At 39.3% G+C, this 18,526-nt stretch overlaps 1 protein-coding gene across 1 annotated transcript in view; it reads right to left on the bottom strand.

Moving 5' to 3' along the window:
- Positions 1-18,526, bottom strand: part of b4galt2 (UDP-Gal:betaGlcNAc beta 1,4- galactosyltransferase, polypeptide 2) — a 225,993-nt gene that overhangs the window by 34,939 nt on the left and 172,528 nt on the right. The window contains exon 7 of the mRNA XM_063462205.1: positions 8,952-9,074. Coding sequence (XP_063318275.1) covers positions 8,952-9,074 — 123 coding nt within the window. The remainder of the gene's footprint in view (positions 1-8,951; positions 9,075-18,526) is intronic.

Raw genomic sequence — 18,526 nt, 5'->3', positions numbered from 1 at the left:
TTTGTTTCCTTTTAACGAACCAGAGGCAGATTTCATGGACACTGCACACTCTGATGTGTACTCCTGTTCTTTTATCTCTTCATCCCTTTATCCTACTCCTCCAGTTGTTTTACTGAATCCTGGGAGACTTAACTGGCCAGCCTTTTAGTTCACTCAGCTGGAGATCCATCCTTCCCTGCTGCATCTACAGCTCGCATTCTTAGAAGCCTTTCAGCTTCAGATACTTGTTGTCGTGCTGAGGCCCCACCCCCACCCCCCCAAACAAGGGGCAGCTGTTACTGTCTAGAAGCAGAAGATGTTAAAGAAGCAGATACTGGGGCAGAAATATGTTCCAAAAAAGTGGAATTTATTTATCTTAAGTCTTAATGAAAGACAACAAAAAAAATGTAATTCACTAGGGAATCTGACCAAATAGAAAGGAACTAAAATAAAACTAGATAAAATACCACCTCCTCTCTCCTCTGCTACTCTATCCCATGCACCTGCATGGACCGTACCATTTACACAGGTAAGGAAGGAGTGGTCAACATGAACATCTAAGGTTCAGCCAGGCTACACCATGTTCAACCTATTTATATCTATCACTCATGTCTAGTTTAGTTCGTTTAACGTCTCTGTATTTATGTTCTGCTTGTGTATATATATGCCTATTTAAAATTGCCTGTTTAAAAAAACTCTATTTTTTGTATTGAGAGAGCAAAATGAACCAGAGTGAAATCCCTTGTTTGTGTGCACAAACTTGTTAAAATAAAGATGATTCTGATTGTGTGAATGTAAATGGGAATGGTTGTCTGTCTCTCTATGTCAGGCCTGTGTCAGGCTGGGAATCTGTCCCTGACCCTGCCTCTCACACTATGGCAGCTGGGATAGGCTGCAGCCCCCCCTCGGCGACCCTGATAAGGTTAAGCAGGACAGAATGGATGGATGGATGTATCAGCAGAAGAGCGGCTGATTTTACAAAGAAAGATAGAACTATACTATGGGGAAAATATGAAGAGATTAAACACATTGAAAGCAACACAGCTGCTGCAGATCAAATCAGTGGAGTGAGTGTGCTTGAGAAGAAAACCACTGTAGAGTAATATACTATCAAAAGTGTGTGCTTTAGTCAATAAGACTGGAAAAGATCTTCTATATTAATCAAGTTTAGCGTATTTAAAGCCAGAAAAGAAAGCACAAATGCCGACTTTGTGAGATGACAGACTTATCAATATCAAAGCTCTATCACTAAGACACCGGAGAATCTGATGGATTATAATCAAGTATTTGATTACATTAATGTTTAAAAGCCAGCTTTATTTTTTATTCCTTCAGTTGCAGCCTTGATGAATTTTAACAGTTGGAAACTAAAGATTAAACACAAAACAGAATTAAATGTTTAATCTATGTCCAAATTTGTTAAAAGGTCAGCAGGTGCAGTGCAGACGTCCTGTTTAAGGATAATACAGGGTGGGCCATTTATATGGGTACACCGTAAATAAAATGGGAACGGTTGGTGATATTAAAGTCCTGTTTGTGGCACATTAGTATATGTGAGGGGGCAAACTCCTCAAGATGGGTGGTGACCATGGTGGCCATTTAGAAGTCGGCCATCTTGGATACAACTTTTGTTTTTTCAATAGGAAGAGGGCCATGTGACACATCAAACTTATTGGTAATGTCACAAGAGTAAGTAACTTTATTATTTCATGAGTTATTTACAAGTTTCTCTTTGTTCACAGCCATTGACATGTCAAAGAGGTTAACACGTGAGGAGCGGATCGAATTTGTGTTGATATCTGGTGAACGCAGTAACCGGGTCATTGCAGCAGATTTCAATGCAAGACCACCCATCTCCCATGCTATAGTTAGCAAACTGCTTGCTAAGTTTCGTGAAACTGCTTCAGTGTTGGATTTGCCAAAATGTGGACGCAAGAAAACTGTCACTAATGAAGAAACATCAGTGGCTGTCCTAACTTCATTCAGCAAGAGCCCACAGCATAGCACTCGCCGCATGTCACTGGAGAGTGGCATTAGTCGAACATCCCTTCGGCGGATATTAGCTACTCACAAATGGCACCCTTACAAACTCCAGCTACTGCAGCATCTCAACGGGGATGACCCAGATCGGCGCACAGAATTTGCAGAATGGGCAAAACAAAAGTTGGAACAGGACCCTCAGTTCACGCAGAAGATTTTGTTCAGTGATGAGGCAAACTTTTATGTAAATGGTGAAGTTAACAAACAAAACCACCGCTATTGGTCTGACACTAACCCACATTGGATGGATCCCTCCAAGACTGTTGGAACAACAATAGTGATGGTTTGGTGTGGTATATGGGGTACAACGATAGTGGGTCCATTCTTCATCAATGGAAACCTCAAGGCCACTGGATATTTGAAATTGCTACACGATGATGCGTTTCCCTCTTTATGCACGTTCCCTGAGTTTTTCCAGCAAGATGGTGCACCACCACATTATGGGTGCCAGGTCCGAGCATTCCTAGATGAACAGTTTCCTGGAAAGTGGATTGGTCGTCGTGGGCCAGTTGAATGGCCCCCAAGGTTTCCCAATCTGACCCCCTTAGACTTTTACATCTTTTCATCTGAAGGCAATTGTCTATGGTGTGAAGATACGAGATGTGCAGCACCTGAAACTACGGATACTGGATGCCTGTGCTGGCATTTCTCCTGCAGTGTTGCTATCAGTGTGTGAAGAGTGGGAGAAGAGGGTTGTATTGACAATCCAACACAATGGGCAGCACATTGAACACATTTTATAAGTGGTCAGAAACTTGTAAATAACTCATGAAAGAATAAAGTTACGTTGAAACCAAGCACACCATTGTTTTTCTTGTGACATTACCAATAAGTTTGATGTGTCACATGGCCCTCTTCCTATTGAAAAAACAAAAGTTGTATCCAAGATGGCCGACTTCTAAATGGCCACCATGGTCACCACCCAACTTGAGGAGTTTGCCCCCTACTAATGTGCCACAAACAGGACTTTAATATCACCAACCATTCCCATTTTATTACGGTGTATCCATATAAATGGCCCACCCTGTATATTAATGTTAATAGAACAATAAAACTGTTTTAAAATTTTTTGCTGCCAACATAAAAGAAAAAACAAGGAATAAAGTTGCCTTTTAAATATCTATATTTATTTTTAAAACTTCAGAGCCCCTGTACTATCTGCCAGAATCGATTGGTCAGTAGGCAGGGATTTCATACCTGTTGATCTAATCTGGAAGCTAACCTAATCCAGAACAGCTTTGGTTCATAGCATAAGTTACTATGGCGTTATACCATGAAATAAACAATAGTACTGTTAACCCTGAAGTTACCTGGATAAGATGAAATCCTGCTTTGTACTACAGGCTTCTGGTTTAAACTGTTTGCTCACGTCTCAGAACTGAACCATGCAAGCCTGTGTTTTCACTACTACTACTAACTACCACCTTATTCCATTTTGTGTGCACTTTTATTCTGAAACTGAAAAACAATTTAAAGGCAAAGAAATGTCTTTGCTGTACCTTTGCCTCCTCTTTTAACAAGCCATGCCTGACTTTCCTTTTATCCCGACAGCTGATAAGACATGCCCAGGCCGTGCATTCATCTGACAGGCTAACACACCACCGCACACTTGACCTTTGGGTGGTGCATGTGCAAAAGGGCGGGTGCTGCTCAGTGCTCATAAAGCCACATTGTCATCATTGATAAACCTCCCAAATCTCAGCCTGAGGAAGATTCACTGTGATCATACTTAATAAATGCAAATAGTTGACATTGAGCTAGACACTATCCATAACCACTGCTGACATTTCTGCGCTCTTCTATGAATGGTGGGGTTTTATTTTATGGTTTATGTATGATCTGTAGCACTTGTTGCTAGTGCGTGATATTGATCCTGAAAGTGGAGATGCTCCTGCATTGTGCCCTTGCTTTGTACTCTGAATGCCGCAGCAAGATGCTGTTAAAGTTTGTGCAAATGGCAACTGCCGTGAAAGTGAGAGCAGAGCCACATTTCTGAGGTTAAGATGCAGCTGTGTTTCGAGCTGAATGGTATCACTACCATCCTGACATGCTGATCTTTAGCAGCCAGTGCTTAATATTTATACATAAACTTTATGGTAATGCCAAAACCTTTGAAAAGTACAATACAAATGAAACTTTTGATCTTATGATTCACGAAATGAAATAAGGAAGTAACCCAAGTTATTACAATTCATCTTGTGGGTACTCTAAATGTGTGAATCAAATGTCAAGACAATCGATTGAAGAGTGTTTGAGCCAATTCACACGAATCCACAAATGTCAACCTCATGGTGGAACCAGAGGAAAGGTCAGGGGATCACCAATGCCAGCAGGAAACTTACATTTCCATCTGTTAATATGATATATTTTAGTGTGGCTCAACTAACTGGACTGACAGGGACAACTAAGGTCTTGCTAAAAAAACAAGATCTTCCATAATAAAAGCTGAAGAAGAAACTTGTTACTTGGTTTAAAAAAAGCCTCAGCTATGTGCACACACTGCAATATCCACATTCCATAGTCTTTCAATAGCTTGTCCAAATGTGTTTTCAGGGATTTTTCAGGGCCTTCAGCCTACTCTGTGAAAAGCTCTAAAACAAGCCAGCCCTGAAAAGTGAAGGTGAATGGTGGGAGGAGATGTGAGCCTTCAAATGAAGCACTACCCAGCCTTCAGGCTCAGCTGTATTTGCTTTTTTCTGCATAAGTTTCTTCAAGTATTTATTATATACTATTATACCAAATATTATGAGTATAATTTTAAATATTATTTTTATTATCAAGTATTATTATTATTTATAATTATTGAGTTTGAGGCTTTTTACAGTACCTCTCATGATTTATAGAGTAAAGGTGTGAGGAACCAGATGCAGAAAACAAGTGAGCTATTTATTACGGCTGATTAAATGTCTTAACAAAAAACTAAACAAGGAGTAAGGAATACGGGGAACACACAAACAGGAACAAGCAGGAAACATACAAGTTGACTAGACAGAATAACAACAAAGAACAAAAGTAAACTTAGGGTTTAAATATAAAGGAAGTAGAAACGTGTGGGGAACCAAACACAGCTGACACTAATCAAGGATCACAAGACAAGGGAAGTAAATAGAAACAAGACACAGAAGATAACAGCTACCAAAATAAAACAGGAAGCAATAAGGTAAGAGTCTAATAATTCTAATTAAAACTCAAACCACAAACAGAAACTAGATTGCAAAACGTAGCAAAAAAAGACTAAGGACTAAAGACTAAACTGAGAAAATAATCATAAAGAAATCAACCAGGAACTATCTGCTACACAAACACAGTGAATCCAAATATAATACAAAAATTTAAAACTCCAGCAAAAAAACCAAAACAAAACATGTTTTCCCTGACAGCAGCATTTTGGAATGAATAAAAATACAGAATAAATACAGAAAAACAAAACAAAACAAAACAGGAAGGTCAGTGAGAACTCTACCAACTCGTGTCCAGTCAGTCTTTTTCTATAATTTTTTTAGCACAACACTGTATGAATCGACCCCTCCAGCTACTGTATGTTTATTGGACAGCACTGTAAAGCTGAAAAGTAAACTACAACACACTGTGGAAACACAGATAAAATGTAAAATACATCCGGAGTAATACTTATAGAGCCTTCTTAGTCAAATCTCAGTGGGACTATCTTATCTAAAGGATAAAATCCTGCCTCAAGTTAATATTATTTCTAAAGGCATTAAACACTTAGCCAGTCAGTATTACTTCATTCAACTGACTCGCTGTTCTGATGTTGCAGTGTGATGTAAGGATGCACGAACTCCATTTTGTCACTGAATTGGCAAAAAGACAAAAAGTCTAATTTGGGATTGTGTTTCTGGTCATCTGATGAATATACAGTCAATATTTTGTGCCCTTATAAAGAGACATTTCACCCCATAATCAAATTACCATATTTTTCATCTGGTCTGTAGTGCTCTTTATCGATCTACTGTAGACTGCTCCTGGTGTGACTTGCCAAGTTTTGTAGATAGTGGCTGTAGAGATGTCTTCTCTTTAGTATAATGGAACCTGATGGCACTTGCCTTGTGCTGGTCAAAGTGCCCCACAAATACATTAGGAAAACTCAGCAGCTATGCCTCGTTCCAGAAATCATCACCCAGTAATTCAACTACGAAAACCTTGGTGTGTTTCATAGTTTTTTAACTCTATTCTCCCAACCAAAAGAAGTATACACATAGCTAATACTGCCGGTTAAGTGAGGAGGGGGCTTATATCAAGAGGCTAAAAAGTTATTGGACAAACTAACACAATTTTAAATGTCAGGATTCATTTTAATACTTGGATGAAACTCATTTGTAGTCGATGACTGCCTAAGTCCATGGACCCTTGAGATGCTCCATCGCCTTGCTGCAAACAATCTGCGGACTTTGACAATGACACTTGCAACTCTTTAACATGAAATAAACCCACCTAAACCTACCAGTTTATCAGTCAACTGCTAAATCCCCTTTAAAATAGGGGACTCTGTGTGAAAATGTCTGCAATTCCTGCACAGTTGATTACACTTTTTTGTAAAACTCCTTGAATTAAAGCTGAAAGTCTGCAATTCACTCACATCTTGTGATGATTTAATTTAAAATTCTCTGTCTTGCTCAGAAACAACTTACTGTCATCATACTGTCATATATGTCATAAGAAACTGCTCACAAGTTTAGATTATTTAGAGCAATCTGGTCAGGATTTATGGAAAGACACTGCTGCTCATTTTGTTTCTGCATGCATTGTCTTTGCTCTTTTTCTTTGACTTTTTGAGCTGATAGGCATTTAATGCCATTATATTTGTGACAATGCAGACATTTATAGAGTGAATATCTCCAAAACGGAGCAACTCACATTATAGCAAATAGCATTACGGGTCAGAGAAACAAAATCTTAATTGAGTTTTTGGGTGAAATACCCCTTTAACACCCTCTTTGGTCTCCATAAGCTCCCAAGAAAAATAAGCGGGGCTTTAACTGCTATAAGTTCTACATTATTCACCACATCTACTTCAGCTTTCTGAACTTATTACAGACCTGACTCTGCCGAATTGGCAGCAGCTGTCTACAGTTTTATCTGGATGAGTGCATCCATATGGTACACAACATGTTTGGTCTAAGAAGTTAAAGCAATATCCTAAAAGAGGCTACAGGCTGCAAAGTAGAGCCAAGCCAACACTGGTATCTTGGGGCAAGTGCAGATGCCAGCTCTGATATAGATTTCTTTGTCAGTAATAAATTCAGACTGATATATCAGCCAGTATTCTTTGTGTACAAACACTGTATTTCACTAACAAGTAAGCAACTTAATATGAGGATTCCTTGTATTTGGCATGCCTTGAGTAAAGCAAATATTATTATTTTGCATTTTTTATTCTGGTTTGCTGTGGAGCTGGCAACTTAAGTATTTTAGTGCAAGAGCAAGTGTGAACTGAGTTAAATTTGGAGTGCACAATTCAGTGTCTGAAAGTTTTCTTTTCTTAACTGGCAGTTTAATGATATATGCACAGCACTTCACTTCACATTTCATAGCAGCCAAAATAGCTCAGCTGGAGTGCAGAAAATATTTCCAGAAAAATCTGCAGCATCCAATCGTAAAGTTGAGCTATCTTCCGTTAAAGTCAGTACTTTAACTTTTGGTGCATAATTATAGACCTATACACACAACTGTTCAGTGAAGCACACATTGATCTCTTTTATCACATCCAGCCAGATGCTGACAAACAGCTGTAATCTTCTAATACTGTGTTGGCTGACACAGTCCATCCTCAAAAACCACTATTCTCAACTGCTCTATTTTCAGTTTTCTTATAATGCTATTACTCTGAGAGGACAAAGATAAGCTTCACATTGTGAGCGTGACAGCGGGACACAGAGAAAGACAGAGAGGAAAAACAAAAGAAGAAGAAGATGAGGAGATGCAATAGAGATGAAGGTGGCATCGTGTCTGTGGAGGAGCGTCCTGTTGTGAGTATGCAACCCTGTGTGTTTATAATTATACTGTGCATTTGTGCCCACTTCTCTGAATGCAAATGCATCTGTTTATGGGACTGCAATATATTTTCTTTTGGAGTTAATCTGCCATCTCATATGTTCATTTCAGCTGTTAAGAAACATGAAACTGACATTTTGGGTTTGTTTGTGTGACTGATGGAGCTAATCTGTGCTAAGAGATAAGATGTCAGGGAGAGATAGAGGTCCTGTGTTTAGTTGGCTTCATTATTTCTATGGTATATCATTATGCATTGCGTTTAGCTGTTATGATTCTTTACCAACCACAGACAGATGAGGGTTCATTGCTGTAGCTGTCATTTGTTAATAGTCTGATCATCACTTCACCGGGTAATCAAACAAAGTTCAGTGCAAACAACCTCCCGAGCAGACGATAAATTCAGCTAATAGTCCCGTCTTAAGTCATCTTTCTGTCGAGCTGTCAAACGAATATTCTTCTCCCAGATTTGATTTCAGCCAACATCCACAGAAATGTCATTAGTGAACTTCAGCTAGTCATTAAAAGCTGACTGAAGTGCTTCAAAAGGTTAATTTATTTGCTAATCAGACTCCCTCTCCTGAATAATTATAATAAATCACCTCTTCCATGAAGAACTTCAACGTCACTTGCATTCGAGATACTTGACTGTGCCGCTACCGTCTCCAGTAGTGGCATAAATAATACATATTCAACACATAAAAGAGCGTATCCGTGTGCGGACGCGGACGTGAATGTGTGGTGCAGTTTGAGTGTAAACCTGACAGATGTTAGACTCTGTCCTCTACTCATGAATAAAAATAATTTAATCTAGTTTGGGTTTTATAAATTGCCTTCCTTTGCAGAAAAGTTCCATTATCAAGGATAACCACACATTTTAATGGTGAGAAAATCACAGGCAGAGCTCAAACGTCCACACATACCTGTTGTAAATGTCGTCGTCTTCTCCTCCCCAGCCCCAGTACTCGTTCGGGAAGCCGTTGATCTTCAGAAACTGTTTTTTACTGAGACCCGAAACACCTCCGAAGTAACCTGCGTAGGGCAGCCTGCACGACGAGAGAAAGGGAGGAGATGGCACAGATGAGACAAGAATATACTTTTACATTTTAGAGGCTGCACATGCATATTTGAAATGCATATATTACGTCAATTAAATTACACAAACAAACAAGAGCTGTCAGAAAGACTGGCGGTGGCTAAATGTTACATTCAGCTTCAAAGGGCTGTATTTTGACAAAATTCACTGCGCCGCTTTATGGCACGAAGATCGTTTGTGAGAAAAAACAAAAAAGTCTAATAAGAGCTCAAGATCTCAGTGACTTAAACAGCTGTGTGTACGTGCATGTTCTCAGTGCTGTTAATTTCAGTGAGCTGACAGCGAGTCCTGGGCGGCATCAATACATGATAATGTGATGCATTAAGAGGAGTTTTCAAACGCTGCTTAAGAGACACGCAATTTACATTTGAATAAAATCTTTTCAGTTTGTTTCAGGCTATGAGATCTTTTCTTACCGTGTCTTGTCTTAGATGGTCTCTAAGTGGATAATTTAATGGGAGTCTTTTTACAGTAAGTGGATAATCCGCATCCGTATATAATCCACTCAGGCAACATGAAATGACCGAGTGTAAAGACGGGTGAGAATATACTTGCAAATAAAGACCTCTGCAGCTTCTTTAATGGTGATTCTAGCTATAATGCTAGTTATAGCTTTAGAGGCACCGGTCACTTTATTAGGTACACCTGTGCAGGTGTACATAGGAGCAACTCAATGCATTTAGGTACATAGAGATGGCCAAGACCGCCTGCTGAAGTTCTGAGAATGGGGAAGAAAGGTAATTTAAGTGACTTAGAACGTGGCGTGCTGGTTGGTGGCAAACAGGCTGCTCCGAGTATTTCAGAAACTGCTGATCTACTGGGATTTTCCCACACAACAATCTCTAGTGTTAGCAGACAATGGTCTGAAAAAGAGAAAACGTCCAGTGAGCAGCAGGTCTCTGGGTGAAAATGCCTTATTGATTTCAGAGGAGCATGGCCCGATTGTTTTGAACAGATTAACTCAAGGTACGAAGAAGACTGAAGTCTGAATGTACAGCATGTAGAAACTTGAAGCAGATGTGCTACAGCAGCAAAAGACTGGGTCTCACCAAAATTAGACAACAGAGGATTGTACAAATGTTGCGTGGTCTGTTGAGGCTCAGTTTCTGCTGATACATTCAGATGGAGTCAGAGGTAGGTATAAAACACAAAACTATAGATCCATCCTGAATTGTATCAATGCTTCAACCTGGTGGTGTAATGGTGTGGGGATATTTTCTTGGCACACTTTGGATTTCTAAAGGATAATGTATTATATATACACCAGCTGAGCATCGCCACGGCCTACCTGAGTGTTGTTGCTGACAATTTTCATCCCTTTATGACCACAGTGTACCCATCTTCTGATGTCTGCTTCTAGCAACATAGCATGCCATGGCCGTAAAGTTCAAATCATCTCAATTACCCCTTGCTGAATTCATGCCTCGAAGAATTTAAGCCTAGGAAGTTGTAGCTAATAAAGTAGTCAGTGTTTATATGTTTGTTTGTACATATATATGTGTGTGTGTGTGTGTGTGTGTGTGTGTGTGTGTGTGTGTGTGTGTATTCTACAGTGTTGTAAAACTTATGACAGCTCCCTGTTGAAAGATGACAAGTGAAAACTAATGAGACCGTATGTTTCAACACAAGTTCTCCCAGCAACAATATGGTCAGGTGTGTGTGTGCTTAAAAAGGACACATGCTGGGGGAAAAGAAAAAGAAAAGCAAAAAATTCAGAGTGAGCCAGAGCCGAACTGCATGTTTTGTTTGGGGGAGTGAAGTTTTTATTAAATCTTCCTACAAAGACAACAAAACTCTGGGGACAGTTCTGCCAATTCTTTTTTAAATTACACTGAACCGACAACTTCACACGATACCATCAGCAGACTCCAGTCGGTATGGCTTCCCTACTTCCATCATAATCACTCATCTTATTTCCAGTCCATACGCTCCCCTTCCTCTTCCATACCTCACCCTGCAGTGGCTCTCATCACTTCTGCTTTGGAATCTCCTATTTTGATCTTTACACATAATCGCATAGATTCTTGCCAACACAGCATTTTCTGTTCAGCTCCTCACTGACCGTGGCGACAAAGGTACGACTTTGGCGTATGCTGACACCCATAAACGGTAGCAGCTGTCACCCCAGTAGAAAAGCACCAGCTGATCGTGTCGGGCCCGGTCGGTCGCACAGTGCTGCTGGTTGTGTTAGCATTAGCAAGCCTAATGAGTGCCGACGGGAAAATGACATTGTAAATGAACGAGATTAATTCCTCTTCAGTGGCAGTAAACACAACACGTCTGCGTACCAATGACTCTGGGGCTGTGACATGAAAACATGCAGAAACACACATCAGTAATCAAAGCTCACAGTCAAGGCGATTCTCTCAAAAGGCCATAAATGTTTTTCTAATTACTTCAAAAACTCCAGACTCCTTGTCTGACCTGAGCTTCTTCTGGCTCTGATCCGCAGCACTAGGGCTCTCTACATTACACTGAGAGGCAGGCAGTCAGTCTCCTGAATCCTTACACAACATATCCATGAAGCTAAGTTCATTATAAACTAGTCTTTTAATACTCTGGGAGAAGTGGTTTAAGCAAAGTTCAAAATGAAAAATTGTAGATTAAAGTTTCTGAAAGTTTTCTCATCACGCAAAAATCCATTGATACAATTTCTTAACCACTTCAGGTTAAAAGGGTGCAAAAGCCTATTTCAACTCTCATAGGATAAAAGATGGGGTACACACTGGTAGGGATGGGTACCGATATCCGGTGCCATAATGACATAAACGGTAGTAACCAGACCGAAAAGCAGCGCACATTTCGGTGCTTTTTTTTTTGTTTTTTTTTCCTGAGATGTCATACACTTACAGTCTGGCTGTACTTCACAGCAAAAGATGCAAACTCAGCAGCCTGCAACAAGTGCTTTAAGGTGATACCGTGCAAAGGAGGTAACACCTCGAATCTGATGAAACACCTGGCGACGCATAGCGTTTTTTTAAAAGCCGAGAAATGCACCGTATTTGATAGCTTGCTGCAAGACCTCACACCAAGCACTCTACTGTGGGTGTGGTAAATCTCCATTAGCGAGTTAGCGTGGATCGCCCCGTGCGTGGGGCTGGACGGTGCTTATCATTTTGCAGAAAAAAAAGAGACTGCTAAAAATAAAAACATAAGAGGTTTTTGGACAAAGTTTGTGTTCTCTCTTCTTTAAGCACCGGTTCGAGCACTGTTTAAGCACCAGCTCTGTTTCAAAAGTACCGATTTGGCACTGGTATCGGATAAAACCTAAACGATACTCATCCCTACACACTGGACAGTCTACCATTTCAGGCTAACACAGACAGAAAGAACAGTTCATGCTCATATTCACATTTACAGCCAATTTAGAGCCACCAATTAACTGAGCATGCATGTCTTTACACTGTGGGAGCAGTAATCCCACACAAAACATGCAACTCCATACAGAGAAGGGGTCAACTGTCCAATGGATTCAAACCCAGGATCCCCTTGTTGTGCTGTGTATCACTGTGCATCCGAGTTCATTATTCAGTAATTACTAATTAATGTTAGGGAGAAATATTAAAGTTGTAAAACTAATATTCAAATAGCTTTAAAATGTGAAGTTGTCGTGAAATAAGTGTGCTAATAAACCTTCAGGATTAGATCAGTGCATTTAAATAAACAAGCATAATTGTAGTTTCTTTAAATATACTGGACCACATTTATAATGTTCCCATGCACAAAAAAAAAAGTTTGTGAGGTTTTCCATATTTCTGCATAAATATGAACTCAAACGTCATCCAATGAGGTGAAACCAAGAACAACTAAAATTTAAATAAATAAATATTTTCTTGGATGAAGTCAATAGACCCAATATTGCTCAACTGTGAGTGGGGGAAACTATGTAAACTTTGGAATCAGCATTAATTTGGAAACAAAAAAGTGTTTTCATCTATGGAAAGGCAATCAGATCCTTGTGAAATACAGATCTATTATGACGCCTGAGCCTGAATGGTGCAAATGAGGCCACCTAAAAAGAGCTGTTAATGCTCAGGAACCTGGGAAAGTTTACAAAACTATCTAAAAGGTGTTTGGAATCCACCGATCTACAATCAGACAAACTTTTTGCAAATGAATGAATCTGAAAAACCCGACACAGCGGCACAGGAGGGTCAACCAACAAAGACCCCACAGGCAAGGTGTATAATAATAATCTGCAATGTCACTAAGGAACCCAGGGTAATTTCTAAGTAATTAAAGGGCTGTCTTACAATTCATGAGTCCACCAGCTTTAAAAATGAAGAGCTAAATGAGAAAGCCACTGCTCATCAAAGGGAAATTAATTAGAAATTAATCTGGAATTATAACAGCAATTCATTTCAAGAGATAGTGAAGTGACATCCCACACTTCATGTGAGGAAATGGCACCTGTGTCATGGTCCAGGGTTTTACACCAAGGAATTTTTTGGAGTTATTATTAAATATATTCCGTTTGATTCCTTGTAAGCTTATTTCTTATAATGTATCTCGTTGTTTTCCTTAGCATTTACCTCTAGTGCTTAGCTGCCCTTGCTATTTGTAGTTGAGTTTAGCCATTCCTCAGGCTTTTATTTTCTTTTATTCACTAGCCTTTACGGTTTCTTATTTCTAGGTATTGATTGTTCCAGTATTTCCCTGTATTGTGTGCGATCAGTTCCCATTAGGCTTTGAGTCTTGGTTACAGTCTGTCTTCTATGAGCTCTTGTTCCCTGTCTTGTGTCAAGTTTTCTATATTCTGTGTTTTCAGTTATTCCCTTTCTATAAGTAATTTCTCTCTTACATTTAGTTTTACTTCTTTGTCTTGTTTAGAGACAAGAAAGTTTCAGCTGTGTCTCATCATCACTGCCTGTGTCCCCTGATTACCTCATGTCTGTATTTCAGGCCTCAGTTCATGGTTGTGTTATACTGTGTATTTGTTTTTGTAGTCTGTTCCTGTCTGGCAACCTTAGTTATTCCTTGAATACCTAGTGTTCTGTATTTCTTTTGGACTTTGTTTGCGTCTGTTTCTGAATTTACTGTTACCTTAATAAAGGCTTGCAGTTTTGATCAGATATAAAATGCACAGGGTCACATAAAAGTGTTATATATACTTTTAAATTTGTTAAATCAGGTTCTCTTTTTCTACCTAAAGAATTTAGTGAAACTCTGATATGTCAGGTCATGTTATGCAGAAATATGAAAAAGCTTAAAGAACCTCTGAACCTTTTTCTTGGAGCTCTACCACATAATTTGTGCAATACTTTTGAAAAAGTCAGAGTTATGAAATGGACTTCAAGGTGACACACTCTTCTCAGAGAGCTGTTTGGTGTTTTGAGGTGCTAAAGTAATGGAGTAGCACTTAATGTGACCTGACTTTCACTGTTAGTGTTTTTACCATTTCCACCATTTATCAGAAACGTCTGCTCCTTTTACATTTTGAAATGACTGAAGTTGCCTTCATAAAACGACGGGGCCAAAATACTAAAAGGTATCACTTTAAAAATGTTCTCAAAAGTCACTGGAGTCTGCTGCATTTTTTTCTTGCACAGCTTAGAAGTTTATGAACTTTTTAGATGCTTAAATTTGAAGTACTGAACAAATGAGTTGATAGGCTGATTCAGACCACGCTGACCTTGGAATCAGTTTTCTTCAACGATCTAATTTTAACATAAGTAATTAACCACAATCAATTCTCTGACCTTCCAGTCACTCTCACCTCCAGGCTGTCCTTTCACTGTATGCCCTTTTCTTTATTTCAGAGGAGCCAAAAAACCTGATGAAACCTTTTTAAGTCTTCACTGATTAATTGCTATTAAGAAATGTAAGCTTCAGCCCTTCTTACCACCTGCATTGTATTTGTTGCCAGATAGCATTAGCTTATTGAGCACTATATCAGGGACCTGCAGGAGCCCCTGAGGGTTTTCAGTAGGATAACTCTTGTGGACTGACAGCTTTTGGATGGTCAGGTCACATCACTGGCCATGTTTAGAGTATTCATCAATACTTCCTGTGCTTTTAGATAATTGAGGGTAGGTGTGGTGTCATTATGCAAAAAGATGCTTAGACAGGACCCAGCCATTCAGGGCTCTGGACCTCTTTGGGTTATCCTGCATTAGAAATTAGAAACGTAGAGCCCAATGAAACACATCGGTTAGATTAATCAGTAATTCTAACTGAGCAAGTGACCTGTCCTAGGTTTACCTGCATTCTGCCTTATGACAGCTGGCTCCAGTCCCCCCAAAACACAAAGGCCCTAGTCACACAGGCCTACAGACTTGTTTGCACCCCTGTTAACTAGAGCTGGGCGATAAAACGATAACAATATGTATTGCGAAATAACTTTTTCTCGATAGAAAAATTAAACTATTGCGATAGGCCTCATCCCTCTTGTCCTCTTAAAAAAAAAAAAAAAAAAAGAACAGCCAATCCAAATTAAGTAGCGCAGAGCCGAACCAATCACAGCCGCAGCGTCACGTCACGTGACTTGTTACGTACAGCACAAGTGCCAAGGCACACATGTGTATTTGTTTTTGCAGCCGGGCTGCCCAGGTAATGAAGGAAATGAGTTTGCCGACTAGAGAAAAATCAACCGAGAGCGTGAGCGAAGGTTACCGAAGAAAAAACAGATGATGGTTCCAATGCCGGAGAGATTGTCGAACGGAAGGGCCATAGAAGTTCCGTAGTGTGAAGGTATTTCGGCTATTTCAAGTCTTACAAAAAACAGAGTAGCGCGCACTGTAAATTGTGCCGAAAGCAAGTCTGGAAATACAATAAACCGGTGCATGCTCAATCTCTGACTGAAAGCGCTAATTCGTCATTCGGCTTTTGTCAGACTAAAGTAACTGTTAAAACTGTTTGAAAAGCTAAGCTATACAACAAGGAGAGATTGAGAATTTCCTTTTAGTTCTCAGTTTATTATTTGATATTGACAAAAGTTAGCCAATTTTGCCTGTTCTTCTGTAAAACGAACTAAGATTTATTTTTAGAATTAAAATTTTGTTTCTAAGTGGAATTGACAATTTAGTAGTCTGTTTTGTTTGTTCTATTTTGAAACTTAAACGCTTTAGCAGCTGCCTTTTGTGTAGTTTGCAATATTTGCCTTTATTTATCTGAAACTGAAGTCTCATGTTCCTTAAGTACATCTACCCTGTTGAACTTATTATGGGAAATAAATATTTAAATCAAAACAAGCTGCAGATTATTTCACATTTTACTCGTGAGCAACAGCACATTTAAATCTTACAAATATAGTTATTTGATTGATTATACTTTATTCATCCCGAGGGAAATTGGGTTAAGGCTGCCAGCCGTGCCAGCGTCGTTATAATTTGGCTTATATCGTGACATATATCGTTATCGCCTGAAATGAAAAAAACATATCGTGATATGAAAAAATCTTATATCGCCCAGCTCTACTGTTAACCTTTGATAACTATGGTAAATGTATGTTCTCCAACTGGTTAGCAAGTAGTTGCTACAGATTGCTGGCAGTTCTTGGGGGCTGATTGCATTGGTTGCGAGCAGCCTACAATAGTTTCCAGGAGTTTGCACACTCTTTTTAAGTGCCCTTTCTCACTGTCCCTCTTCCCCTTTGTTTTTCTTTTCCTTCATCTTTCTTTCTCCCTTTCCTATCCCCCAGCCATGTAGGAAGGAGTTTGCATGGAAGACACCAACTTATCTGCAAACACTTGTCAACTATTCTACATATGATAGTGAAACTTGTGCAATGCACTTTTTCAGAATATTTGCCTTCAAAGTAAAACTTACATATTTTGAATGTCTGTGAAGGTTCTCAGTCATCCAGGTCATCGTAGTCAAAGGAGTTTGCGAAGAAAAGCGTCTGGACTTCTTTAAGTTGCTTGAAGACGTTTCACCTCTCATCCGAGAAGCTTCTTCAGTTCTAAGGTCAAATGGCCGAGAGTCCCAGATTTAAACCCAGTGGGAGTGTCCCCCCAAAGAGGGACAAAGGACCCCCTGGTGATCCTCTAATCACATGAGCCAAGGTGTGAAAGCGGGTGTGGGACCTAATCAGCCAGGGTTTCGGGTGAGCTCATTGTGAAACCTGGCCCCACCTTGTCATGTGACAAGGTGGGGCCTTCTTTGCAAACTCCTTTGATTACATATTTTGAAATGTGTTAGTTTGAAGGTGAACTCTTTCTTTTTCTCATTTGTGTCTCACAGGTTCTCTACCGCTTGGCAAGCAGTGGGATAATGATTGCAAAGTACACAGGGTAGGTGACCACAACAATCTGTTAGTGAGCAAAGCAATTGCAAGAAGTTTTCAGCACAACACTATATACCTCGAGCAATGAATTTCACCTACATGTAGGTAGTGCCAACAATCTTCAGCAGCCACTCACCAACCAGTCATGAAATACACCTTTTTGTCTAGTGACCTGTGGTTGCCTATGGTTTCAGACCAGACCAGTTAAAGACCTGCATAACTGGAGCCTAAGTTGAATAAACTGCTAAGGAAATACATGAACATATTTAGAGTATAAGCCTTTACTTAAACATACACCTTAAGTCATGTGGATGCATTTTTGTGTTGTTACTGATCCCCATTGTTAGGTTTGCGGGATTTTTTTGTATATTTTAGTTTCTAGCCAATCTCTGAGTTGGGTTTATATATATATGGGTTCTGATATGTTCTGTGCGTTGAATTCTTGCGTTAGTTCATTCTTAGTTAGCTTGACTGTTTAAATATTACCTTTTTTATCTGAAAGGTAGTTAGGATTATTTTAATTTATTTGGTTATTTAGTTGGTTTCTAGCATTGTGTGTTTAACCTCCCCTCTGTTCTTCTGTGTCATTTTTAGTGTCAATTAGTTGGAGTTTTGAGTTCTTGGTGAGCTTTAGCTGTTTTTTCGTTGGTTTCAATGTGAGTCTATTGTGTTTCCATTTCCCTGAAAACCTTATGTGTATGTGTAGTCATGTCTTTCTTCCAAGTCTTTGCCACAGAGTCCGTTAAACTTCCCATGTGTCCTCACTCTTTGACCTCCTGGGCTTATTTTGAGTTAGCTGCCTCTAATTTTTCGAGTTGGAGTTTGCATTTGGGTCCTCATCCTACAATACCTGATGATTGTTTTATCTCTGCATTATCATAAAGTTCTATAACATACTGATTAGATTTTCTACACTGAATGATAATCATCGCTAATTTCCTTATTTTATGTAACAGAAACACAAAAAAACCAAAAATATCAATTGTGTGATTAGACAAGAGCAGGCTAAGCAGAAAACCTATACCCCTATAAGTTTGGAATTGAGACTAAATTATTAATTTATCACGAGGAAAATACTTTTCTAAAATCTAACAATTGTTTAGCACATATATTTTGTTTATTATGACTCAATTAAAAGTAACGATGGCAAATAAGATAGTAATTCAGCAATGAAACAG

This window comes from Pelmatolapia mariae, linkage group LG18, assembly GCF_036321145.2.
Source record: "Pelmatolapia mariae isolate MD_Pm_ZW linkage group LG18, Pm_UMD_F_2, whole genome shotgun sequence".
NCBI lineage: Eukaryota > Metazoa > Chordata > Actinopteri > Cichliformes > Cichlidae > Pelmatolapia > Pelmatolapia mariae.
This window is presented reverse-complemented; position numbering and strand designations above follow the sequence as displayed.